This window comes from Myotis daubentonii, chromosome 9, assembly GCF_963259705.1.
Source record: "Myotis daubentonii chromosome 9, mMyoDau2.1, whole genome shotgun sequence".
NCBI lineage: Eukaryota > Metazoa > Chordata > Mammalia > Chiroptera > Vespertilionidae > Myotis > Myotis daubentonii.
This window is the reverse complement of record NC_081848.1, coordinates 50257848-50284644: the sequence shown is the minus strand read 5'-3', so window position 1 is coordinate 50284644 and position 26797 is coordinate 50257848. Positions and strand designations below refer to the sequence as shown.

The 26797-nt window shown below is 48.3% G+C and overlaps 1 protein-coding gene across 3 annotated transcripts in view; it reads left to right on the top strand.

Annotated features, from left to right (window-relative positions):
• Nucleotides 1-26797, top strand: part of GALNT18 (polypeptide N-acetylgalactosaminyltransferase 18) — a 305995-nt gene that overhangs the window by 126083 nt on the left and 153115 nt on the right. For all 3 annotated transcript variants that reach the window (XM_059708909.1, XM_059708908.1, XM_059708907.1), the window contains exon 2: nt 24659-24851. In XM_059708909.1, the coding sequence (XP_059564892.1) occupies nt 24659-24851 (193 nt within the window). The remainder of the gene's footprint in view (nt 1-24658; nt 24852-26797) is intronic.

The window sequence follows — 26797 nt, the reverse complement described above, 5'->3', positions numbered from 1 at the left end:
GGAAGGTTCTGCAGAGCATGCTGGGAGGACCCGCCTGGAGAGTCAGAGAGGACTGGAGGGCAGAAGTGGCTTCCAAGGTCACTCTTCTGCTGTCCGTGAGTTCCAGCAGGCATGGCTGCCAATGGTCCACAGTCCAACCACAAACCCAACACTGGGTATTGGCCGGAGACACCTGGAGCCTTTTTCTGCCAGAGACTAGAAGCAATGGTTCGAATAAGTTCACAGTGCGCATCATAGACAGTTGCAGCTCAGAAGGCAGCTGGAGAGATGAGAGAAACCACTACCTGGAATAATTCAGCCCATTAGGCCAATGAAAGATGGACAGACAATTAAGAATGAAGACAGAATATCCAGACCATTATCAGAGGGATAAACTAAAACCTGGAATGAGAGAAGTAAAAAAACCCACACCAAATAACAGTGACTGAGGGTGAGTTATGACATATGACTGAAAGAAAGATGGCAAAAGAGAGAATGATAGAGGGAGAGAGGGAGGAGGTGGGGGGAGAGAGAGAGAGAGGAAGTACTCTGCTCTTCACTTATTTTGTGGCCACCACCAGTGACCTCCTCTGGGAGGTTGCATTTTAGACTGGAGGTCATTGAATCAAAGAAATTCAAAGCTCAAAATAGGAAGGGTGATAAAGAACAGTGTTTCCCCACTTAGATTTTAAAACGCAAGAAGTAGTTTTTACTGCCTTCCATCTCTCTTCTCCAGCATCCCAGTGCGAAGGGAGGGCATAACAACTTTACTCCCCTCTTCTCATCCTCACTTTTCTTCTCCCCAACTCCTGGATTGGGGAGGTGAGCATCTATGTATGTTACCTATCCATAGTATCACTCGAGTTTAGAAACCACGATATGAAACACAGCTGTTTTAAATGAGTTTATGTTTCTGTCCTGGGCCCCGCTAGATGAAGCTTCACAGGATAACACATTGGTCCACCAGCCAGGAGCTTCAGGGTGTGATGGGGTGTAGGACTGGGCCTCAAACCATAGATAAATAAATGTCTTGATTTTTACATGGGGCAGAGGTCAGCTTTGTAAACTATGGGTAGTGAGTTTAATGTCCTTCCTCAGCAAACAGCTAAAATGAATCATTATTTTTAAAATCATTTTTGAATTTTATCTAAGTAATTCTTTACATAGTTGAAAATGTCACGTAGCACCTACAATGAAATAAAATAGTTCTCTACTTTACCAGACTCATCTTCCCAGCCCTGACCCCTAAAGGAATTCTGTTTAATTCTTTTAGCTGCTGCTTCTCATATTTGCCACCACATTTCTAGACGACATGCGTATGCCACCATGTCCTGACTCACAAGATGAGGCACTGTATATATTGGATTCCTGTTCTGGTAGATGAGGGTTTGGCTTCCTTACACTCTCCACTTCTCCCAAACACACTCCTCCCTCCCCCAAGCTTCATACATTGGGTTAAAACAGTGGGCGGTGTTTACACTATACACAGTGCAAGTATTGCTCACTGTTGAATAGACTTCCATGATGTAAGAATCCACTAAGCATTTTAATAGGAAGGGAGTGATTTAGGAATTGGTTGCACAGGTGATGAAAGAGCTGGGGGGCAAGCAGGAAAACTTGAGAAGACAAGAAATTAGCAACAGCAGGACCCTGCTGCCCTGTGAAAGGTTGGAGAGCCAAGGGCAGCCTACAGGAGTCCACGCCCCGCTCCCCTCTCTAACTCCCACGATACAGAACAGGTTGGAGAACAGCAAGAAATGGATACGAGAACAAATAGGCAACTACCAGGCACACTAATAGTCAATATTTGCCCTTTTTATGAAAAATAATTACGTGAGTGTTTAGCATTGATTTTTTTCAATGTGCCTCTGTCACATCTGTTTTACACCTTTGATAATGCTTTTCAAATGTTTGAATATTTCATATAATTCACTGATTTCATTTTGTTTCTTGGATGCTTGACTCTTCCGCTCCAGGCGGGGCTGTTTGCTCCAGGCCTGCCTCGTGCTGCCACCTGGGGTCTCAGGACACCTTCATCCCGGGGAGTCCCTCATCCTCAATCCTGGGCTGAATCCATCTGTGCGAATCCCATGGCTTCCTCTTTCTCAGTAGCTCCCCAAGAAAGAGGCCATGGGAAATAGATGTTCTGCCTTTTCGTGTCTGAAAATGTCTTTATTCTACACTCACATTTGATTGACAGGTTAGCTGGCTTTAGAACTCTAGATTGAAAACATTTTTTCTTGGGATTTTGAAGGGCTGATTCATTGACTTCTAACTGCCATTGTTGCTTTTTAGATCTGTTGCCATCCAGTATTTTTGCTCCTTTTTATATGACCTGTTTTTTGTTTTATTTTGTTTTTTTCTCTTTGGGAGTTTTTAGGATCTTCTCTATATCCACAGATTATCCTTGCAAACTGAGACGAAGAACCCCATATATAGATTTGTTTTGCTGAGTGCAGAAAGCCAGCCCCTCCACAGTGAGGAAAATATCAAGGCCCAGGGGGATTGAAGCTGTTGTCGTAGATAGAGCATGAGATCCCAGAGGACTCAGTTCCTAATTGTAGGACTTCCTGACAGAATTAGCCATCAGCCATGGCGATCAAGTGAAGCTGCTCTGACTGGGTGTACCTGGTACTTTGAATAAACAGGACCCAGGGGGTGTAATTATAGAAGCACCTTTATTTTTGCTATCACTGTTCATACTGGATGGGACTAAGTGTTCCCTGGATGTCGGTGAAAATTCAGACAGGACCAGGACTTTCTTTCCCTTTGATGGGCAACAATAAATCAAATGATTAGTTTAAACCAAACACAGTCTCAATTCAGTCATTAAGAGGGCCCCGTGCTATGTAATCAGCAAAACTTCAAACTTGATTTGATGTTAATTCTTCTCCAAAGGCTCTGCCGTCTGAGGAGGGGAAGTGTGGTCCTGCTTCTCTCTTCTCTTGCTCCTCCTTCCCAATTTGCTAGCTGTTCTCTCTCTGCATTCCCTAAAGGAGGAGGCAGGGGAGGTTTAGGGCAGGTTGGGTCTTACTCGGCTGACACTGTCCTAAGTTGGCTTTGTGTCCTCTGGTTTTTCTGAAGACACCTGCTGAACCAGGTAATTTCAACGTCCTTGACAGAGACAGTACCTCAGCTTTAACTGGCTACTCCCAGTCCTCCCAAGGTTCCTGTCCTGGTGGTGCCCCTACAGAAGCTTCCTGAAGGACCCCTTGCCCTGGCAGCTGCCTTCTTGGGCAGAGGCCTGTTCCAATGACAGCAGGCTGATGTTTTCACCTTGGGTTCCATGTTTGTGTTCCACCGTCCTTCCATCGGAGGGTGTTTTAGTGGCTGCTTTAGCTGTCTCAGGACTGAACCATCAGTCATGAGACTCCTGTGTCCACCAACTCCAGGGAGCACTTAGCAGTTTTCTAGGTGGTTCCAGAGACATGTCTCCCACTAAGTTTGGGGTGGGAGGTAGGTCATCCAACCTTTCCCCTTAGGTGAGACCCCCACCTCAGAAATCCTCTTCACAAATCCTCTCCTTAATCTTTAACAGCCCAGCCTTGATCCCCTAAATCTGGGTGAATTTCTAATCAAATTCCAATCACCTACTTTGAAGTTTCACAGGGGTTTGTCTAAGAACTCACTTGGGCAATTGGGTGTCTTAGTGAAAATTCCCAGCTTAGCATTCTTGTTATGTGGACATCTTCAAGAATCTGCCTTCCTATTACACTCCAGTTATACACCAGGCCAACATTCCTATGAAACAGCCAACTTGAATATTCTAATTGCCTCAGAGCAATTAGATATCCCCTCCCAGGCTCCTGGAAAGCCAGGGAGGGGGCCTGCAAATTTGATTTCTTCAGAAAGAGAGTTTCCTGGTAAAGGACATTCCAATTAGTGCACTGATGGCTCAGCCTTGTCGCTGGAGCTGTCAATAGCAGGGCGAGAGTGCTGGGCGATGCTTTATGAGCCAATAAAGGAGGATGCCACAGCACCTCCAGAGTCATGGGAAGCACGTTTTGTTTGCTTATTTACTGCCTTTAATTTTATAGGCTCTGGGAGAAATTCCTCCCTTCTGAATGTGTCCAATTAGCTCTGTTTACCCACGAGGAATCACGTTCCTTGGCTCTGAGTATTTCTGAATAACCACAGAGAAAACACAGAAGGAGAACAGAAATACATATCCCTCGCCTGAACAGTTCCTGGCCCTAATCAGTCAGCTATGGCAAGGGTGAGAGTCTGGAATTCCAGGGGACATGACTGAGGGGCCACCTCTTCATGCTCTTCTGAGGTTTACATGACCCCCAATTCCACTGCTACCCGTGAGAACCTTGGCACTAAGCTAGGGTTATCAGTTGGGTTGAGGGAGGCCTGAACTACCTGATTTCTGATGTTCATGGATATGGCTGGAAGATATGAAGAAGAAATACAATTCTTGAACTAGTGTGTTGAGATATCATAGCTTCCAGGGGCAAAGGAAAGGCTGAACAGAGAAGGGTTCTCCATGTCCATATTTCTATCATGTAAGCCATATTTCTGTACAGGAAGGAAAGTGTTGAGCTTAGAGAATGGAATGGGTCATGAGACCTGTTGGTTAGAGCACTGTCCTGATATGCCAAGGTTGTGGGTTTGATCCCGGTCAAGTCACATACAAGAAGTAACCAATGAATGCATAATTAAGTGGAACAACAAATCAGTATTTCTCTCTCTCTCTCTGACTCTGTTTTCTCTCTCTAAAATTAAAAAAAAAAATTTTTTTAAAGAAATGGGTCATGAAAACCATGGTTTCCTCACTCTCTCCCTGGATTTGGTGCCTGTTGCTTCCTCTTGTGTAGACAGTGGACTCGGGGTCGGCATGGTTTGGAATTCTGTGAAGTCAAGACACCACATGGCAGATGAGTGTGGACTATGACCCCTGGGGACTTGTTCCACCCAGGCTTCCTATGGGAGTGGGTTGAGGATGGGAGATTCAGATCAGCACTTAAGGGGTTTTCTAATATCACTCTGCTCAAGGCTGGGCATCTTCTGAAAATATGATAAGTAAATGTTGGACGGGTTCAACTGTCTGCATGGCTCCTCTCAGGGCTGCCTAGCAGTATTGTTAAGTGCTATGCTCAGCATAAACAACAGGATCCAGCAGCTTCTGGCGAAGTTTCAAAGACTGTTTTAAAGTATATTTTTGGATTTCTACATTCATTATGACTAAAAGGAACAAAACTCATTTGGGGTCTCGGGAGCTGCAACTCTAAACTCCCAGGCTGTTAGGAGCCATGCCCTCAGCTTCTTATCCTGCTGCTTTAATGAGGTTAATTATTTTTTCCCACTGAGCATCTACCTGTGATCTTCGTGAAAATATGAAATAAATGACACACATGGAGATTTAGAAGAATATCACTGTGGATTGTGGATGTTAATATGCTCTAGAAATATGATAATTATCAGCTATTTGTGATGCAGCGGCTGTAGTATGATACTAAAATGTATTGTGCAGGTAGAAAGCACCAAGAGAAGTGATATGTAGTAGAATTATAAGAGAAAGGCGATCTTGTTTGGATATTCTCTTTGTTGTTATAAAATTGAAATGGGAGAAAGTTGAGACCTACATGTTGAAATGTACATGGTATTTAGTAGTCCCTTTATTTTTGTTTGTTGAATGAGTGTGATATCTTTCCCCTGGAAGGTGGATCAGTGTGTGTGTCTACAGGGTCCTGCTTGGTCCTCCCCTAGCTTCTAGTCATGCTGGTCTCATTTTAGTTCTTTGGACCCCCCTGAGTTCTTTCTGGCCACAAGACTCAATACTTGCTGTCTCCTTTTGTTCTGTGGCAGACTCATTCTTGTCTCTCAGGTGACAGCTTGAATGTGTCCCTGCTTAAGACTTATGCTGACCCCTCTATCTAAAGCTGTGCTTCCCTCCAACTTTCTCTTTATTATGCTAAGTTTATTCCCTTCACAACAATTGTTACAATCTGCAAGGGCCTCCATTCTTGCTTTATTTTACTTAATGTTTGTCTCCATCAATAGAATGTAGGCTCCACTTGGCAGATTTGCCTGGCAAGTTCAGTTATGGCCATAGCACCAGGTGCTCAATTAGCATAACAAAGTTAATGGCTCCGGAGTGAACTTGCTTCTCTCTGCCCCACACAGGTTGGCTTTGCCAAAAGAAAGCACTAATGCTGCTGTCCCTGGAGACTTCCTTTTCTTTAAAGATTTTTTTATTGATTTTTAGAGAGAGAGGAAGGGAGAGGGAGAGAGACAAAGAGAGAAACATCCCTGTGACGTGGATACATCGATCAGCTGCCTCCTGCATGCTCCCTACTGGGAATTGAGCCTGCAAGTTGGGCATGTGCCCTGTCCTGCGATGGAACCAGCAACCTTTCAGTGCCCAACCAACCGGCCAGGGCTCCCTGGAGACTTCCTTTAGGAATGATATTCAGGATGATACTGAAAGTGCTGCTCACATATTTCACTCTGCGCTGTCTGTGCACGCTGCCACCTTCAGGCCTGCAATGAGCCTTCTGGAATCCGCAGGCTTTCTAAATGCTAAATATGTGGCATAATCAGATCTCGGATCTCTGGTGAATAACTAACACACCTTTATGTTAAAATGCAGATTTTCCATTGAAAGGCAAATCTCTCTTTTCAAACCTTTGAGTAAGTCTGGGTTTGTATTTATAAAGTAAGTTATATGCAAGAGCATATTCTGGGCCCTGAGCACTTTCATTTGATTGCTCAGTAAATGCATTTTCACTCATCCAAGTTCTTGCCTCAGAGTATTTTGCACTGAGATAGTCAAATAAGTGACAGTAGCCCTATTGAGTTCTATTTAATTTTATTCAATAACGTTCTGCATGGTTCCAGGGATTTTCTGGGCCTTTGTGTCCCAAAGATGGGTTGAGAATATTTTCTTTGGGGCCAGGTGGGTTTGGGGGTTGTACATAGGGGCAGTGGAGCCCAATTGGGTAACATGGTTGGTACCCTGCCCCTACTTACTGTATCATCTTGTCTAAGATGCTTCTTGGAATTTTGATTTCCTCAACTCTCAAACAGGGATAGTAATTCCTACCCCCATGAGATTATTTGAAAGATGCAATGATATAAACACAATGTCTGGCACATAATTAGTGTTTTATGAACATAGCATAGCTGGATTCATTCTACTAACATTTTAATCACCAGCACTCCAACTAGACTCAGTATATAATTGTATCTTTGCTCTACTTTGAGCATTCAGTTGGCGCTCAGTGCACACTTAAAATGTCATTTGTTATTGTTTTCTCATTATAAAACGAATAATCATCATCCATTGAACAATCCATAAATAACTGCTAATATTTTAGTATTCTCTCCCTTTTCCCTCTTTGAATGGACACATCTAAAATTGATTTCAGTTAGATTTGCTGGGGGCAGAGAAGGGCAGCCCTGAGAAATACATGAGGCCAGAGGGAAAGATTGCCCTGATGCACCCCCACTTCCATGTGACCCCTCTTTCCCTTTAACCCTGGGCCGGCCCTGGGCCAAAGTGAGATTCTAGGCATTGGCCCCGAGTCCTACAGGTCCCTCTCTCTGAGTCTCCACCAGGCAGTGCCCAGCAGTGGGTAGCCTGGCCCACTGTTTGATTTTTGGGGGTCCTATTTGAAAAATCCCCCAGTCCTGAGAATCCTGCCTACATGTGACTCAGGGAACTGGGTCTTAATGAAGAGCCCGTGGGGTCCTCCATCCCCCAACCTGGCCTTGCTTTGATTCCTTAGCTGCCTTCGTGCAGCTCAGCCTCAGCCGCCCTGTTTCTCAAAGTGTGTTCCAGGGAACACTGCATCAGAAACACTGAAAGAGTTGGTCGTGTAGAACAAAGACTCGGAATCTTAAAAGAAGACTTGGCCATTTATAAGACTTGCATGGCAGAGAGGAAGGGGGATTGTGCTCGCCAACTGAGGGCTGGGGTCCACCAAAGCCTGGGTCCTTGGCAGGTTTCCTTCTCTAAACCCGAAAATATTCAAGAGCCCTTCACGATTTGCCTTGGGGAGGAGGGGCCTTCGATGCTCGTGGGAAAAAGAGATGTCATGATGTTCAGATGAGGAAAACAGGCCTTGCAACCATCGGTTATTAAACTTCCAAAAGACTGAAAGAGGGTTATGATAGCACTACCTGAGAGAAGGCATACTATTGGTCTAATACAGTGGTGGCGAACCTTTTGAGCTCGGCGTGTCAGCATTTTGAAAAACCCTAACTTAACTCTGGTGCCGTGTCACATATAGAAATTTTTTTTATATTTGCAACCATAGTAAAACAAAGACATATTTTTGATATTTATTTTATATATTTAAATGCCATTTAACAAAGAAAAATCAACCAAAAAAATGAGTTCGCGTGTCACCTCTGACACGTGTGTCATAGGTTTGCCATCACTGGTCTAATACCATGTGTATGGTCGATGAAGGGCCCCAGTATTTGTTCAGGGGATGCAGGGTTGCTTTATTATTGGAGATGTGAGGTGGTTTGAATTGACATGAAGTTTTGATCAGGGAGGAGCTAGTTTCTTGAGATTTGTTAATAATTACCCTGTTCAGGAATTTCAGCCCAGCATCTCTGGGGACAGCCCAGCATCTCTGGGGACGGCCCAACTCAGGGCGAATCTGTATTTTCACCAGACTCTCCAGGTGGCTTCTTGTGTACACACTGAAGTTTGGAAATCTTTCCCCAGCCAGGTGGTTCTAAATCTTGGCTGCATATTGGAAACACCAGGGGAGGTAAAAAAGAAACAAGACAAAACAAGATGCCTGGAGCCCATCTTGAGAGATTGATTCGGTAGGGCTCAGGCATCAGTCGTTTTTGTCTTTTTGTCCTTGCTTTGTGCCCGTAGGCTTTAATGTGCAGCCATGGTTGGGAAGTCAGGGTTAGCTGTGGCCTCAGGGATGGTGCCTGTCTGGGCCCCACCCACACATGAGTGTGTGTGGGGGTGTGTCTCCTAGGCTGACTCCAAACCCCCGAGGCGTTTATGGCTGGGAACTGGGGTGGTTCCCTTCAAATGCCTTTATCTGGTCATCGAATTGGCACAGCAGCTCTGCTGTGCCTGCAGGTTCTTGCTGGGAGCCCAGAGCAGAGCCTCTGTCTCTTGCCTGTCCCATCTGGCTGTGGGTAAGAAAGCCTCTATGAAGGAGCAAGGGCAGCAGCTGCAGTGGCACCAGTCAGTCCTGGGAGGTTCTAACTCTCAAGGCGACCTTGCCTGGGACAGCAGCACCTGATGCAGTGGGCTCTGCATGTCAGTGGAGGAGCCAGCAGAGCCCTCCCGCCGCCCTCCCGCAGTGGGCACATGCAGCGTGCGTGGCCAGCGAGCACATACAGGAATACCTGTCTTCTCTCCCTCAAGGCCTCCTACCTGCTGGACCCCAGGCTAGGAAGATGCTCTCTTCCAAAAACACTGCCCCTGTTCATAGATGATCAATTCATCTACCATCTTTTATTAATCAAAGACACATGTAGCTGTTAAGCAGGGCTCCTGACTCCCAGTCGACAAGGCGTTTTTTTAGAAATCTAACCCAAAGCCCAGGAATGATCTCTGTGTGCCCGGTAGCTATGCCTTTTGGAAGCAGTTTGAAGACCCTGGGAATTCCTGCCCAGGTCCCTCCTCCTGTCCTATGTGCCTCTCACTTCTGCCCCAACCTTGCCTCTGTGTTGTCTTTAGCAAGTCCCTGAAGCCTCAGACCTTCCCTACCCTCCACTCAGGGTCTACCTTCCCCAAGGGGGCTCCACAGTTGCTTTTGAAAACCACTGTCCTAGCTAAGTTATTTTCAGTGGAGGGCATCTTCCCTCCTTCCAGGGGTGGGGATCCATGTCAAAATCATGAGACAGTAGGGTTAGGTGGCATGCACACTTTGAAAAAGTTTATTCCCAATGACCACTGTTTTTATTTGTTTTCAGTTGTGACATTTAATTTCATTTATTTTCAAATTTCAAGCAATGTGAAAGGTGGGTAGAGATTTTAACATTTATGAAAAGGGGGCAATGATTTATAAAAGGTTGTAATTCACTGATCTAGATCAGTGGTTTTCAAAATATGGGTTACAGCCCATTAATAGGTCATGGCATCCGTTTTCTGGGTCATGACCAGCTTTCCTTCTTGATAGAATACTGTAGCATAAAATAGAATAAACCAGAGTTAGTCACACATAGTAAGGTTAAATACTACTTTGCAAATTGTGGTTTCCCTTATGTATGTTTGCATGCCTGTGATAGATAGACCTAATGCATAACGTAGTTCTTACTGTGGGCTATGATTGAAAGGAGCCAAGAGCTGGTCTGAGTGGGTGGTCCCTGCTGTTCTCTGAGGCTCTAACTTCACCTCACACCTGCATGTGGGCACCTCCAACTCGCTGTGCTGGCGAGCAATGCAGAGGGCCGAGGGCTCAGGGAGGCAGGACTGCTGGGTGGGGTGAGCCCGTCCCCTTGAGAGAGCCCAGCACCCCACAAATGTTCAACAATAACGTTCCTCCTACTGGCACTTGGCAGAGGCATGGCGGTTAACAGAGGGCCAACCTTGCCCAAATCCATGGTCCAGGGAGCTAATCGTGGTATGTCTTATACAAGGCAAGTGATATGGGTGTACAAAGTGGGCACGGGATCTCCCCTGGATTACTCCCAACACTCAGCACAGGACCTGACCCATAACAACAGTAACAATTGCCAATGATAATATAGCACATAGAATGTGAGAGGCTTTGTTAGTAACGTATTCAATCCACCACAATAACCCCACGCAGAAGCAAGTATTACGATTACCCCCAATTTTCCACATTAGGAAACTGAGACATGGAGAGGCTGGGGGACTTGCGCCAGGCCTGCCAGGCTAGGCTCCCTAACTGACAGCTGCATCTCAATGCATGTTCATTGAATAAGTGAATTCACTTTCACTCATAACTTCAAATGCATGGAGTTTAATTTTCACCTCTCTGTGGGTACCCAGAATAGGTAGAGCAAGCCCACGTGTCTTTTGTAGTGTGCCTGGGCCCACCGGGAGCTTCTGTCTGAGCGCCCCGCCCAGGGGAAAGGGCATGAGCACTGGGCCCATCTCCTTCCTGAACACAGAGGGACATGCTCAGGGGCCCATGAGAAGCTGTACATCGGGTGTCTTCCCTAGTCACACAGGGTCTCCGAGCAGAGCTCTTATCCTCAGGTCTGAGCCTGGAGCCCCAGGAAGGTCTCCCAGGAAGGCCATCTCGGCCCCTCGTGACTCTTTCTGGGCGTAGGACAGGCTTGCTTATGCACTTTGAAAATTCATTTTGTAAAGCAAACACTCATGATTCTGGAAGTTTCTGAAGGAAGTTAGGACCCTGAGGATAATCCCGAGGCCCACAGAAGTGGCCTCGTCTGACCTGGTGTGGGAGATGTGAGTGTGGCTACTTTCCAAAGCCCATGGCTGACGGAGATAGATAACCAGGGGACTGCTTATTCATTGTGTCCGGACATGTAGCGTTTCTTTGTCTGCAACTTTTGTGTGGCTGAACACTGGGCCCACCTCCTTCCTCTGCCGCAGGTGCCTGTGCAGCACAACTGGGTTGATAAAGAATTTACCAGATGGGAAGGACTCATTTTCCCCCTTTCAAAATTATAGGCATGATGGGTTTGGGGTTTATTTTTGGTGTCTGTGTTTTTTGTTGTTGTTGTTTTTGTTTTTTGGGGCACACATTCCACCGGACACATGCCGCATTCATAATACAAAGCACTGAGACACCATAAAGGTTTTCGCATCTTTCATATGATAAATATTTTCACCGTCACGCTCAAGAAATGGATTTTGTTTGAAAGTGGCCTATTTCTTTTGATGGCTTCTTTGACGTGGATTCAAAGCTTTTCCTGGTCCTGCAGGGGTCTGAGGTTGGAAGGGTCTGTTTGTTAACTTTCTTCAAAGGGCAAATCCACTTCTTTTGGCCAAAATCCAGCTGTGGCTGCCAGGGCTGGGAGATCGATGACGGGGGACAGTGATGAGAAGATGCCGGTGAGCCAGCAGCTGCTGGGAGTGATGGCAGTCGCAGCCCTGGGCCCCCACAGCTGGGCCTCCACGAGCCTGTGAGCAGATCCGCCAGCACCCTGGCTCCTAGTGATCCTTCATTGTGAATTACACTGAGAGATTCAGATGTGGCTGTTTAACCAGAGGGAGCTCCATCACATTTCTTCATGCAAGTTTGTCTTTACAAGTGTTCTTCTCTCGTCTTTGAAATAACACATTTTTAATGGTCTTTCTACATGCAGTGAGCAGCCACTTGGGACGAGAGGAATCCGTGTTCAGGACAAACTTTTGTGGGGCGCTGTGGCCCTGTGTGCATGTGCGTGTGCCCATATGTGAGGATACAGCTGGAGATAACTGAGTAAGCAGGAACTCTGCTGTCCTCTGGGAGCCTGGGTTAACAGTCCGGGGATCTTGTGATTAATATCCTTCCCTGCACACCTGCAGCGCGCCTCTTACCTACCTGTCAGCCTGACGTATAGTTGCAGGTGTTTCTGTACATCAGACCCAGGTAACCACACTGGTGAGGGTCTCTGAGGAAGGATTTGCTGCTTTGCCCAGGGCTCAGGCTGTGGGGTTTGGCTGCCTCAGAGGTACTAGAAACACTGGGTGGTTGAACAGGTTGCTTTTTCTTAGAGCCATGTTGCAGGAACCATCCTGGGTGGTGGAGGGAGCCCTGAGCAGGGATTGAGGGCATTCAGGGCCTTTGTCTACTCTCCTACTCCTAGAATCAGCTGTTACTTAGCTGTGTGACCTCGGCAAGTCATTTAACCTCTCTGGACCTGAATTCATTTATTTATAAAACCAAGACTTGAACAGGAGGTATAAGGATTCCATTGAACATTCTTTTTCCAAGTGGAAGCCACCAGTCCCTGTGTGAGCCAGAATCCATCATCTGAACCAACTTAGAACAACAGCATTTTAGCGCATGAAAGGTTCTTAGAGATCATCTGGATCCACCCCTTTCATTTTTTACCCACGAGAAAACTGAGGCCTAAGGAGCGGGAGGGACTTGCCCAAAGCCCCAGGAGTGTGTGTGGCTCCCAGTCACCTCCTCAGCCTGGTTCTCAGAGTGGGGCCCAATGAGCAGTCTCCGATTCCCTGGGGAATCTGTTAGACATGCACCTTCTGAAGCTGCACCCCATACTTGCTAAGTCAGACCTAGGGTGGAGCCCAGCGATGATCTGTGAATGTGCGGCCCCACTGGTTAAGTCTGAGGCTTGCTAACATTTGGGAAAAATACAGCACCCGGCTGCCCCTTTAAGACTAGAACAAAGACATTGGAAACCAGCAGGCTTCCCTGAGAGACTGGAATGAAAGGGGTAGAGTAATATTAGAAAGGAAAGGTATACACGCGCTTCCCAGCTAACGCCAGGCTGCAGGTTTCCAAAGAGAGGGCTCTGTGTAGGCGGTTCCTGCGCCTCTGAGGTACAGGCTGTTGCAAGCTGGCATCTGAAGTTGGTCCGGCCACAGGCTGTCCTACAGCAAAGGGCCACGTCTTTCTCCCAGCTGAGCCCGGCTGTTCCCATCTGTGCCAGGAGAAGTGTGCCACTTTCACATCAGCAGGGTTGGCCAGCTAGTTCATTCCAAGAAACTGATGTGTAGAAACACGATGTTTTATGTGTGAACCGCGAGGTGTATATTTAGGAGTCCAGGTGCTCAGCTGTCAGCTCTCAGGGGGGAAAAATGATGGTATGTGCTTCAGAGTTCATTATATCTCCTAGGCAGACTCGTGGGTTTAAAGGGCTCTTTTAAAGTAGCACATAATGGCTCCTATAAATCCTGGTTCCTAAGATACAGACATTTGTCACTCCCTAAAATGAGGTTTTTTTTACATGTTCTTTATATTGGTTGGCTTGGAGCATAAAAACTTGGAGCTTTAATAGTAGCTTTCATTCTGCATAATTCGAATCAAAGTCCATTTCCATTTCCATGAGGGTGTGTGAGCCCTGAGCTTGGTGGCCCCTGCCTGCCCATTAGTCTCAGCCACACCCAGGCCCAGAGCCCACGCTGGGCTGGCAGGGAGGATAGGCAGTCCCAGCCCTGCACAGGAGTGGGTGGGATTTGGCTGCCAGAGGTTGTCACGCAGTATGTGGAGTTGGCTCCCAGAGTCAGAAGAATTCCTGTTCCTTGCCTGTCGTGTCAGCCCAGGCAGAAATGACTGAGCTCCTCCTTAAATGCCTGACTTATTCTCGAGTTCCTTGCTGGGACTTGCCACCCTTCCAGAATCCTAGCCCACCTGGCTGGGGCTACCCTCCCTAACCCTTGCCAACTCCAACCCAGAGTGTGGGGCCTGATTCCTCTAACCTTGCCCTTGCCTACGGTCTTGTTTTCAGTGACTTGAACATCCAGAATCATAACTGCCTTTTGTCCTTCCCAGCTGGGGCTGGATTCGACCACCCTTGTCCCAAGCCAGGTGGGCTAAGGCTGTGTCCTATGAGGCTGATATATCAGCCAGGGGCTCAGAGTGGGTCCTCAGTGGAACAAGGCAAAGAGGTGTCTCAAAGCCAGTGCCCGAAGGCAGAGGCCCACTACCAGCAAGCAGAGCCTCGCTGACACACTCACAGGGCTAACCTGGTGTAAGGCACTGCTCCGAGAGCTAACACAGGTTCACTCCTTTATTCCTTACTACAAGCAGGTGAGGCAGGTATGTTAGCATCAACAGAGAGCCATCAGCCATCGTATCCACAGTGTGTGCTACCATTACACCAAGAGTTAGCAAACCACAGCCCACAAGCCAAATCTGACCTGCCACCTGCCGTAGAAATAGTTTTCTTGGAAAGCAGCCACACCCACTCATTTATGTACAGTAGTCTCCCCTTCGCCCTGGTTTCACTTTCCATAGTTGTAGTTACCCATGACTTACTGAAATGTGAAAATAATAAATGCAAAATTTCAGAAATAAACAATTCGTGTTTTAAATTGTATGCCATTCTGAGTAGCAATGAAATCTCATGTCATCTAGCTCTATCCTACCCAGATGTGAATCATCCCTTTAGCCAGTATTATCCACACTGTAGACACTAGCCACCTGTAGTCAATTAGTATCTGTCGAGGTTGTCAGCTCCACTGTCATGGTATCACAGTGCTTTTGTTTAAATCATCCTTATTTTACTTAATAGTGGCCACAAAGCCATTCACACTACTTTTATTACAGTATGTTGTTACACATGTTCTATTTTATTGTTAGTTACTAGAGGCCCAGTGCACGAAATTCTTGCATTCGGGGGAGGGGGGTCTCTCAGCCTGGCCTGCGCCCTCTCGCAGTCCAGGACCCTTTGGGGGATGTCTACCTGCTGGCTTAAGACCAATCCCCTAAGCCAGCAGTCAGACATCCCTCTCACAGTCTGGGACCACTCGCTTCTTACCACCCACCTGTAGTGGAGGTGGGAGAGGCTCCCGCCATCACCGCTGCACTCACCAGCTGTGAGCCCGGCTTCTGGCTGAGTGGTGCTTCCCCTGTGGGAGCACACTGACCACCAGGGGGCAACTCCTGCATTGAGCATCTGCCTCCTGGTGGTCAGTGCACATCATAGTGACCAGCCATTCAGCCAGTTGTTCCGCCATTTGATCGATTTGCATATTAGAGTTTTATTATATAGGATTGTTGTTAATCTCTTACTGTGCCTAATTTATAAATTAAACTTTATCAAAGGCATATATGTATAGGAAAAAACATAGTATATATAGAGTTCGGTACTATCTGCAGTGCCGAACATCTCTTGGGGGTCTTGGAATGCATAGCCATAGGTAAAGGGGACTACTGGATTGTCTGTGACTGCTTTCCCAAGGTGGAGTTGAACAGTTGTGACTGAGACCCCGTGACCAGCCAGGCCTAAACTAGTCACACTGGTCCGTTACAGGAAAAGGTTTGCAGCCTCTGTTTTACTTCCTGCTTCCTGCATTTGAGAGCAGATTGTTCCTGCATGTGCCAGTGTGCATTTTCCTGGGTAATGGTCACAGTTTTCATCAGATTCTTAGATGAGAACTCTCCCAAAACAATAGAACTGCAGCTTTAGGGAGTTTTAAAAGCAGAGTTTGGGGTACCCAAGTGTTGGCCCCAGCCCAAAACACAGCAGCAGGAGGCAGAGGCAGAGATCAGGAGCCAGCTGGCAAGTGGGGCGATTCCATCAGAGCTAATGGGGAACACACAGAGAGGCGGGAGCGTGACGGTCACAGTACCTGCCTTGCTTGGCATAGGAGGGAAGCAGGACCCGTGTGGCTTCACGGTCAGGGTTGAGCCCCCTCAACAGCTCATGGCCACCTGCTGGCCTCATGTCGCCTGCTTCTTTGGAGAACCTGGCCGGCAGCCCTGCCCTGCTTGTCCTGGGCGCGCCTGCCTGTTCATTCTCAGAGGTGGAGGGTCAGGGATGAGTGTGTGGCTGTGCTAAGAGCAGCGCAGGGGCATGGTTGGCTCTCGACAAATGTGAACTCGCGTTCCTTTGCCTCACTACAACCCTGAAGGCCAAGTATTAGAATCTCCCTTCTAGAGATGGCGAACACCACAATGACTGATCTCTTACTGGGGCAGGCAGAGTGGCGGCCCCGCAAAGATGTGCACACCCTTATCTCTGGAACCTCTGAGTATGTTACCTTCCATGACCTTGGAGAATGAAGGTCGCAGGTGGAATTACGTTGTCGACCAGCTAACCTGGATTATCCAGGTGGACCCAGAGTTGTCACAGGATCCTTACCAATGGACAAGGGTGTCAGGAGAGGAGGACACAGTGAGGCCCTGTGAAAAGGACTCAACCCACTGCTTACTGACCATGGAGCAAGAGAGCGCTGAGCCAAGGAGTGCAGGTGGCCTCTAACAGCTGACAATGAGGATTCGAGGATTCAGGTATCTATCATACTATCAACCATAAAAAATACATTAAAAGAGAAAAAAGAATCCAAGGAAATGGAACATCCAGAAAGGAACGCAGCCCTGCCGACACCTTGATTTTAGCTCAGGGAGACCCTGATCTCCAAAACTACAAGACAATACATTGGTATTATCTTAAGCCACTAAATTTGTGTTTCTTTGTTAGAGCAGCAACAGGAAGTTAATCAATTTACCATGAGTTGGATAGTTTTCGGAGAACTTTACTGGCATCCAGCCCCTCGCTTAATCTTTGCAGTGAGCTAGAGATAAATATTAGTGTCTGCTCTAAACAGATTAAACAGATGAGCAAGCTGAGATGGAGGAGCTCGATGAGGTCACACAGAGCTGGTGAAGGGCAGAGCTGGCTCAAGCCCCTGCAGCGGGCGGCCCTTTGCCGTGCCAGCCCTGGCCCTGCCTCATCACAAGGCATGCTGGAGAAGCCGCTCTTCTTCCCCGAAACACTCTCCAGGTGCCAGAGGAAGCTCTCCGGACTCACCTGTGCCACGATGAATAAAATCGCCGTTCAGAGATTTTAAAGGTGTCGGACCGGAGACTGTCAGGGCTCCTTTCTTCTGATTGGCTCCAAGCCCTTCCCTGTCAGATTCCACTGCTTTCTCCTCCCAGTTCTGAGGATTCCTGAAAGAGAACGTGTAATTGTGGAGGCTGCTGGCAAAAGACCTTCAGCTCATGTTCTAATGCCTCTCCAGGAGGAGGGGAGAAGGGAGACCCTCCACTCAACAGAATACCGTGTTTCCTTGTTATTAGGGCTCTTAGCACATCCAGGGGAGCCCATCTACAAGTGGAGTCATCGGGTCTTGCTTTGCTAGATATAAGAAAAGCACCATAATGATGTGCTGAAGTCCTGCTTTTTCTCCCAATAAAACTCAAACACTGGCTTCATCTTACAAAAGAGAAATGGAGGCCCAGGGAATGGGTTTGCCAGTGTTGGAGGTGGGGCTGGCCGAGGTCTCTGCCTCTCAGGCCAGCCTGCTTCGCTCCTGGCCTTGGCTGGAACCAGGCACCGTGGTTGGGTGTTGGCCCTCGACTGGGTGTTGGAAGAGGAGGAAGGAGAACACAGTGCAGAAACAGAAGGCAAACGAGGCAGCCAGGGCTGGCCTGCTGCTCAGGGTGAAGTCCCTCCCTGTGTGGAGGAGTGAATCCTGCCTCCTCAGCAGGGCTCCACCAGTGAGCTTTGATACTCTACACATGCAGCCTAGGCTTCTGGGTCAGGGAGGCCCACACATTAGCCTCCTTGGTGGGGATAATGGTGACCTCGCATGGGCAGGGAACCAGCAGGCCAGAGTTTACTGAAAGCGATGAGGAATGTACATTTCCGAAAATTCAATAAGCCCTTTACTTTTAACCCCAAATAAAATGTGCAATCAGGCACCTCAAGAGTGGAAGAAAATTTTATAAAAATCATTGAGTTGTACATTTGAAAAAAGGTAAAATTTGTGGTATGTAAATGATACCCGAATAAAACTGTTTAAAAAAATAATAAAATGAGTGGAAGGAAAGGAAGCATCCCTTAAGAAGTTTATCAGGGATACTCGGCAACGCTGTCTCCACTATTTAATGCTTAGCCTTCATCTTTCCAAAGCTGACTTCGCAGCCACTCCCTTCGCAGCCTGACCATCTGTTCCTGTTCACAAGTGAAGGAAACGGAGGCCTGACGGGGCTGCGGGGCTTGTCCAGAGAGCATGGAGAGCAGACCCAGGAGAAAAGGGGTCCCCAGAGCACTCTGCTGGGAGGTCCGGAGGCAGGACCATCTGCGCCCATTCCTCGGATGACCTTAGACACAGGCCGGCCTGCCTGTCCCAGTTTCTCCTGCCTCCTCATCCCTGGGTTCTGATCTTATCACCAAACACCCAAAGCTTCATCTTTGAGCATGGCCTGAGGGGAGGAACAGAAATAGCCATGGCTGTAGGACTGGCTACAGGGCAGAAGCAAGGCCCCCTCTCCACCCACCCTTGAAGCCTTCCTTGCCATCCCCTCTGCCTGAAGCAGGGACATACAGCAAACCAAGTAACCCACAGAAATAAGAAGGCTCCACCTCTTTCCTGGGAAAATATCCCTAAAGGGACCCAGACCGAGGGACCAGAGGCAGAGCTGCCAATTCCCATGAGTGCAGGGTCCGGCTTGGGCACAGGCTCAGGGATATTCGAGCTGTGTCCCAGTGGGTTCTGTCTGCCCCCTTGGCCGGGCTCGACCAGTCCTCGGTCCAACCCCGAGGTGGGTGCCCCAAACCACATTGACCTGCAGCAGCAACCATGCAATGTTACCTTCTATTGCTTTTTAGGATTCATCCTAAAATCCAAGGAGCAGAGAAGGTGCTGGCCTCTTGCTCAGGAAGAGATCTGGGCTACAACCTCCCCTGCAGCCCTTCCAAAAGCCACCGGCACCTCAGAGCTGTCACTGAAGTGCATGGCAGGAGCTGGCAATGGGTCAGCTTCCAAAGATGGGCATCTCCAGGAACGCGGTCCAGGAGAGGACAGGCGGTTGGAAGCGGACAGGGCTAGGCAGCATTACAGTGTCTGCTTCACTCCCAAACCCATTTCCTATCTGCTCCATTGCACAGTCTCAGCACCGCCAAGACCCTGGAGCAAAAGCAGCCGGGTGAGCCCTCATCTGGGCTGCTCACTGAAGCAGCCACCTCATGCAGGTATCCTTCCCGCTTTCTGCATCAGTGGCTTGGCAGGATGTCCAGATGTGCTTCTCAGGCCTGGCTGGTGAGCCCGTGGACAGCGCTTAGAGCTTCGGCTTTTGTTACATGAATTGCTCAAAGCTTCGGGAGCTGATTTCCTGCCCCACTTCCCTCCTTTCTCCAGGAATTATCCTGGAGGCTGTCAGACCTGTACTGTAATTCTCAGCTCTCATCCTGGGCTCTGAGTCAGGCCCGGTCAATGGGATGTATCTCTGAGATCATATTGTGGCCTTTTCAGATGCCTCATGTGAGCACTGGCAGAACTTTCTGGAAAGCAGGTCATGCGCAGTGAGGGGTGGCGGTTGTTTACCGTTGATCACATTCCATGGAACTGCCTGAGAAGCTCCTAAGACCCTACTGTTCGTCTTGGGTGACTTTGCTTACGTGAACTAGATGGGAGTTTGTCCTGGCCACACCTTCCCCGGCTTTGTGGTCCCACTGATGACACAGCACCGGTGCCCTGCAGCTCCCTCTGGAGGGTTTCGGGGAGGGGGGGCGGCTAGCAGACAAGAGAGTTACTGACCCCGCCATGACCTGCTGCCAGCCAGGTGCCAGGCACTGTGTAAGCACTGGGGGTCCAGGGAGAACAAAGCAAATCTCTGACCTCCCGGAGCTCACATTCTAGTGGGGAAACAAGCAAGATAAATAGAAAAGTACATAGGCAGGTGCGAGAGGATTGAATGTTTAGGGAAGGCCTTGCCGGGCAAGTGGCTTTGGAGTAAAGACATAAGGGGTGTCAGCAGGAGGTGTAGAGGGAAGTGGGAAGCACCAAAGGCACTGAGGTGAGATGCGCCAAGGGGGCCGTGGGAGGAGGTGAGCTCTGTGGGCTGTGGGGTCCGCATCACCAGGGGCCTTAAAGGCATTAGAAGAAACTCTGTCTTTCATGCCAAGGGAGACAGACGGCCATCAGGGGGTCCTTCACAAAGAGGGGCCTAGCATGGTGCTGTCTCCCCCAGCCTGTGGGTCTCCTCAGCCCAGCTGGGGCTCCCCTCCTGCCCACCCCACGTGGCTCATGGTGAGTCGGAGTAGGTGGAGGAATTCCTCCCTGCCTGTGTGTTACACGTGCCACTTGAGACCCACGGGTGGCTGTCTGGGGAAATGGCCATTCAGTTTTCCCTCTCTGTCTGTTTGTCCCTAGGACCCAGACAAGGGCATGGCTGGTGCAGAATGGGCTGGGATGACAGCCTCCCCTTTATACTCAGAACCCCCCAAACTCTCTGGCTCAGCTATAAGCTGAGTTCATTGTACCCTGCTCAATGTCTGCCATGAATGACCTCGGCCTTGGACAGCCCTCAGCCCCCTGGATATACGCTTCTCTGGAGTCACCCTTGGTCAGGTGTGCCCAAATAGGTCTGAACCCCAGAAGGGGGCAGCAGCCAGAGTCCGCTCCTAGGAGGAGAGATGGCCATGGGTCTGGCCCTACTCCACAGGTGTCCAGACACCCCGAGGCCTGCAGAGGACCCAGCGGGGCACTTGCCTGAGGTGCCTTTACCACCTCAGCATGTTAAAGATGCCCCTCCTTTGCTGACGACCAAGTAGGTCCGATTTCTTACTGGAGAGGGAAGGGAGTCAATCTAGGACGAGTTAAATGCAGGCCACTTATCTTTGGACACAGAGACCTTCATCTGGGAACTAGACAGCAGCAGCAGCTTTCAGAGTCAGGACCTCCAGGCAGGGCCATCTTCCCCACCTGAACACAAGAGGTGTTGGTGGAAAAGCACCTGGGCGGGGCTGTGGGGCTTCATGGGGCCTTAGCAGCAACATTTGTTGAGCTAACATTATGTTCTAGGCACCATGCTGGGCTCCTTACAGGGACCATCTCTTGAATATGCACAAATGATCTAGGAAGAAGGAACTGTTATTATCAACCCCATTTTACAGTTGAGGAAACTGAGGTGTAAGATAAGCTGGACTAAACTGGTACGTGGTAGAGCTGGAGTACAAAACCCAGGATTCTGTCTCTGTAGCCAGTGCTCTTAACCAGTCCTTGGAAAGGAAAGGAAAAGAGATGGAGTTAGCAGAGGCAAGAGATGTCAAATGTAAGGTGTAGAGCAGGAGACAGCACACTTAAAGGGCCAGATAGTATTTTATACTTTGCAGGCCAGATGGTCTCTGTTGCATCTACTCAACTCTGCCCTTGTAGCTCTGAGACTATGTTCTAATAAAGCTTTATTGATAAAACAGGTGGTGGGCCAGATATGACCCTGGTACCATGGTTTGCCACTCATGGTGCAGAGGAAAATGTGGGTCTGGAGGAAGCCAGACCTTTCTTATCAAACACACCTAGGTGATCTTGGATTAGTCATTTAACCTTTTCATTGTTGGTTTCCTCATGTCTACTAACTAACCACTATGGGGTACTACTCATTATTTTCATATGATGTATTGAGTCTCTTGAAAGAGCTACACACTGTACTGGGAGCCATGCCATCTCAGGGAACAAGACATACGTTGTCTTGCCCCCACCTCATCATTCAGGACCCACTGCTTTCAAGTTTGCTAACATTTGCATCCATACTGAGTGAAAAGGTAGAAGCATGGGATCGGACTCAGGACTTTAATATGTTTATAATGCAATATTACACAACACAGGCCTAATTGAGAATCGTAATTTTCCATGAACTGATCTCATTTTACTAGGTAATATCCATTTAGGTCTGTGAGAGCAGTAAAACGCCATTCCTGTTAAATATTATATGATTCAATTGGTTCACTGATTTAGATTTTTACTACCCGCCATTCCAAATGACTGAGTCATACATCATTTTAGAGATAACAAGGGCCTTCAAGATCACGCCAGCCCTGTACTTCTCTTCAAAAATGCCTGGTAGGGGAGAGCAGGTGCTGCCTGACTTCTGGGATGGAGCTCTGAGCAGCCACCACACTAAAGATGCTTGCTTTGTCATAGAAATGCACCCACAGTTTGCATTTTACTCCTTACTATGTCCTAATCTAGTTAATGTGCCTGAGTTTCCTTCTGTAAGGCTAACTGGTAACCAAGATGATATACCCATCTTCAAAGACCCTGAATGCCGGGGTCCAACCCCAGCAGGTCCAGGGGTCCCCAAAGGCGTGGACGGAGTCGGCGAAGAAGGAATGACATGGAGACAGTGTTCAGTTGATCAGCAGCCTAGCAAGGATCTCTAGCCAGGATCTCCTGCCAAGTTCTGGTCTGGATCTCCAGAGAGGTTCTGCTTAGGATCTCTAGCCAGGTTCTGTAGCCATGTTCCCTCGCTAGGTTCTCCAGCCAGGTTCTGTCTGAGATCTCCAGCCAGGTTCAGTCACCAGGTTCTAGTCAGGTTCTCTTGCCATATTTCTGTAGTCAGGCTCAGTCCAGGATCTTTTGCCATGTTCTCTCCAGCGAAGTTCTTCTGTCTGTAGGTTCTGTCTTCTGAGTTCTGACTTCTAACTTCTGTCTCTTGCTCTCTTGTTACATCTGTATTTATACCAGTTGATTCAATCCTATCAATCTCTATTACAAAGGTTAGGGCGTTTCTTATCTCCATTCCAGGGAGTAAAGATTATGTAGCTTAAGCATGATTGTTCATAGTTAAAGTGATTAATTACCCGCCTGGCACTTAGTCGAGGGGTTTTATTCCCTCCCTAACTTCAGGGGAAAATCCCTACCTGGGGATTCAACCTTTCTCGGAGAGGTGACCTTGGTTAAAACACAGCGCCAAGAAGGTGAGCAAACATATTAAGAACCGTATGCCATATATGCCAGGTCCCTTGAAACAGCAAGGCTGGACCAGCTCCCGGCACCTGAAATCCTAGCCCCTTGCCTATCTCCAGCCTGTACTTTTAAGTTACCTGGCATAGTTGTGCCATGCACCTACTGGCTCTATGTGGACACCTGAGGGGACATTGGCAAGTGTCCCCAGCCTGCCTCTGCTGTTCCTAACTTGCTTCCTCTTCTTTCTGGCCTGTCTCATTCCGGCTCCTGGCTCTCTCTCTCTTACTTACATTCTGCTTCTGAGCATAGAAGACATCTCTGTCCAGTTTCTCTGATTTCTGACCTTGAATGGTTTAATCTGACTACCTGCCCCTTGGGATGAATTTCAAAGTTCCAACCCATCAGCCTATGTCCTGGCAAGACCTACCTGTTACCCCCATGAAAGAGGAATTTAAATGACCGGCCAGGTTCCCCTTGCTATAGCACCCTTAATTACCACTTATTGTGCACTTATTCTGAGCCATCTGCTGGCCTAAGTGCTTTGTGTTCATTATTTTATGTAATCCTCACAGATCCCAGGGGCAGGTGGGTGGGTGTTATTATTCCCGCATTACAGGTGGGAAAGTCCAGGCATAGAGAGGCTGAGTGTTTGCTTGTGGCCTGTGGCAGGGAGTGGTGGAGCAGGGATTTATTTGAATCCGTGTCTATGTGAATTCAAAACCTCTGCTCTTAGAGGTAATAATACCTCCTCCATTTTATTGGAATGTTCCATGCAAACCATGACCTGGTGTGGGGACTGCCCCCCACAAAGTCTACCAGGGGCCCCGTGAGCAGTGCCAGAGTGTGGGGCACTGAGGGTGGATTGGCCATCCCCGGTGCCACAGATGGTGGGCGGAGTCTGGAAGCAGCAGGAGGCAGTCTGCCTGGGGGTCCTTGTAGCCAGGTGAATGTCATGTGGGAGGGCCAGGTAACTCACAGTGGGACCAGAGAGTGGAGAGGGCGGTGGGCTGGTGAGAACCAGGCAAGGGAGCAGACCCTCAACTAGGGGACCTGGGTGTGGGGCAGGCTTAGGGCTGGCAGGGAGGGGGGATACAATCTGGGGAAAGAGAAGCAGAAACCCGTTCTAGTGCTGGAGTCGCATGTCTGACAGGGAAGCAGACTGGGAAAGGAGGGGTTTCAGTTGGAAGCCATGGGGCATCAGGGTCACATCCATCAGCCTCCCAGTAGACCCTGATGGGTATATTTCTATATCCCTTGTGCCTAGTGAATAGTGGGTGGAGGAATGAATGGATAGATGGGTAAATGAGTTTGAGGAAGCATGAAGATTCCAGTCTCCCAAAGATGACACTAAGATAGTTTACCCAAAGAAAGGGTGAGGAAGGGAAAGGGGTTGTCGTGGCATATGCAGGGGTGCACTCTGACCCACTGTCTCCTTATCCCTTCTTTCTCCAGAGGCTCCCGCTAAGCCTGAGGAGGCGGAGGCTGAGCCCTTCACAGACTCCTCTCTGTTTGCACACTGGGGCCAGGAGCTCAGCCCCGAAGGCCGGCGCATGGCCCTGAAGCAGTTCCAGTACTACGGCTACAACGCCTATCTCAGTGACCGCCTGCCCCTCAACCGGCCCCTGCCTGACCTCAGACCCAGTGGGTGAGCAGAGTCAGTGGCTGGGCTCTCGTTGACCTGTGGGGGACGGGGGCAGCACAGTGCTGGGATGGAGCCAGGTCTGGGCATGTGGACTCCTGTGTCCCTCCCCTGCTTCCGTCCCTTTGGCCAGCATTGGGCAGGTCACTCTCCCCTTCCTCCTTCCTCAGCCTCAGTTTCTCCTTCTGCTAAGCAGGGGGGAGGCTTTCTTCCATTTGAGATTTTGAGGGTTAATCACCTAATTTACTCCTTAAGGGCACTGGAATCATCTAGCATTCCGGTTAATACGTAATTTTAACCTAATTGTTGCATTTTTACGAACAATTATGTTTTTTCTATAAATTAGTTTTTTAAAGTACATCCATCTTCCAGGGCTAACAAGTCATTACACCAGACAGAGAAGTCTGTCTTGCCTTCTCTCTTTGTTACAGAAGATGTTCCTTTAAGGTTCAGTTAGAATTTTTATTGCTCCTAATTATTAAAAATGTGGGCACGTTCCACAGCTCAGAAAATCTCATTAACTTCGGTGAGCTCGCCCCACACCTTCTTTCCCCCTCTTTCTCCTTATTTTAAAAATGGTCTTAAAGCTGCAAACCACTGTGAGCTTATCGCTAGAGTTTTTGGGAAAGATCTTGCTGCTGGGTTTGGAGACTATGTTCTTTTGGGAAAGAGAGTTCAGTTGAATTCAGTGGACACTTATTGAGCAGCTGCTGTGTGCAGTGTGATTTTGTAAGGTTTTTCCTGGCCCAGGGAGAATCTGGCCGGGTTCTAGGGATGCAAAGGCAGCTGAGGACCTATGAGGAAAGAGGAGTATATGTTCACTTAAAGCAGCGGTTCTCAACCTGTGGGTCGCGACCCTTTGGGGGTCAAACGACCCTTTAACAGGGGCCGCCTAAGACCATCGGAAAACACATATATAATTACATATTGTTTTTGTGATTAATCACTATGTTTTAATTATGTTCAATTTGTAACAATGAAAATACATCCTGCATATCAGATATTTACATTACGATTCATAACAGTAGCAAAATTGCAGTTATGAAGTAGCAACTAAAATAATTTTATGGTTGGGGGTCACCACAACATGAGGAACTGTATTAAAGGGTCACAGCATTAGGAAGGTTGAGAACCACTGACTTAAAGGATGTTTATTGAGCACTTCTGAGTCTAGGCACAGGGATAGAGCAGTGAACAAAACAGACAAGAATCCTTGCCCTCCTGGAGCTTGCATTCCAGGTGGGGGAAGAGAGATAATAAACAAAACCAAGAAGTCAGCTATGTGGCATGTTAGATGGCAGTAAATGCTACGGAGAAACATAAAGTGGGAAAGAGAGACAGGGCCAGGCTGGAATAGGAGAAGGGGTTGAAGTTTTAATGACGTGGTCAGAGAAGGCCTCACTGAGATGGTGACATTTGAGAAACGACCTAGAGATGAAGAAGCAAGTCATGTGAACACCTGAAGGGAAAACTTTCTAGGCAGAGAGACCAGCAAGTGCAAAGGTCCTGAGGTAGACGTGTGCTTGGCATGTTTGAAGGAGAGGAAGGAAGCTCATGTGGCTGGAACAGAGCAAGCAAAAAGGCTGGAGGTGGAGATGGGGCTGGAGGGACAACAGATTAAGGAGGTCAGTGGTTCTCAATCGTGGCTACACGTTGGACTCATCTGGGAGCTTTAAAATACTCCTGATGGTGGAGCTCACCCAGACCAATGATGAGCATTTCCAGAGGTGGCACTCCGTGTCCATATTGTTTATAGTTCTCAGGTGATCCCAGCAGACAGCTGAGGTGGAGAACTGCAGAGAGGGGCTTTGTAGGCAGCTGCGAGGCGTGCGGCTTTTACTCTGTAAGATGGGGGTCTGTGGGAAGAGCTTGAGCAGATTAATAATGTGCTTTGGTTGTCATTTTCAACCACCCTTCTGGCTGTGGTGTTGAGAACAGACCGAAGGGGTCAG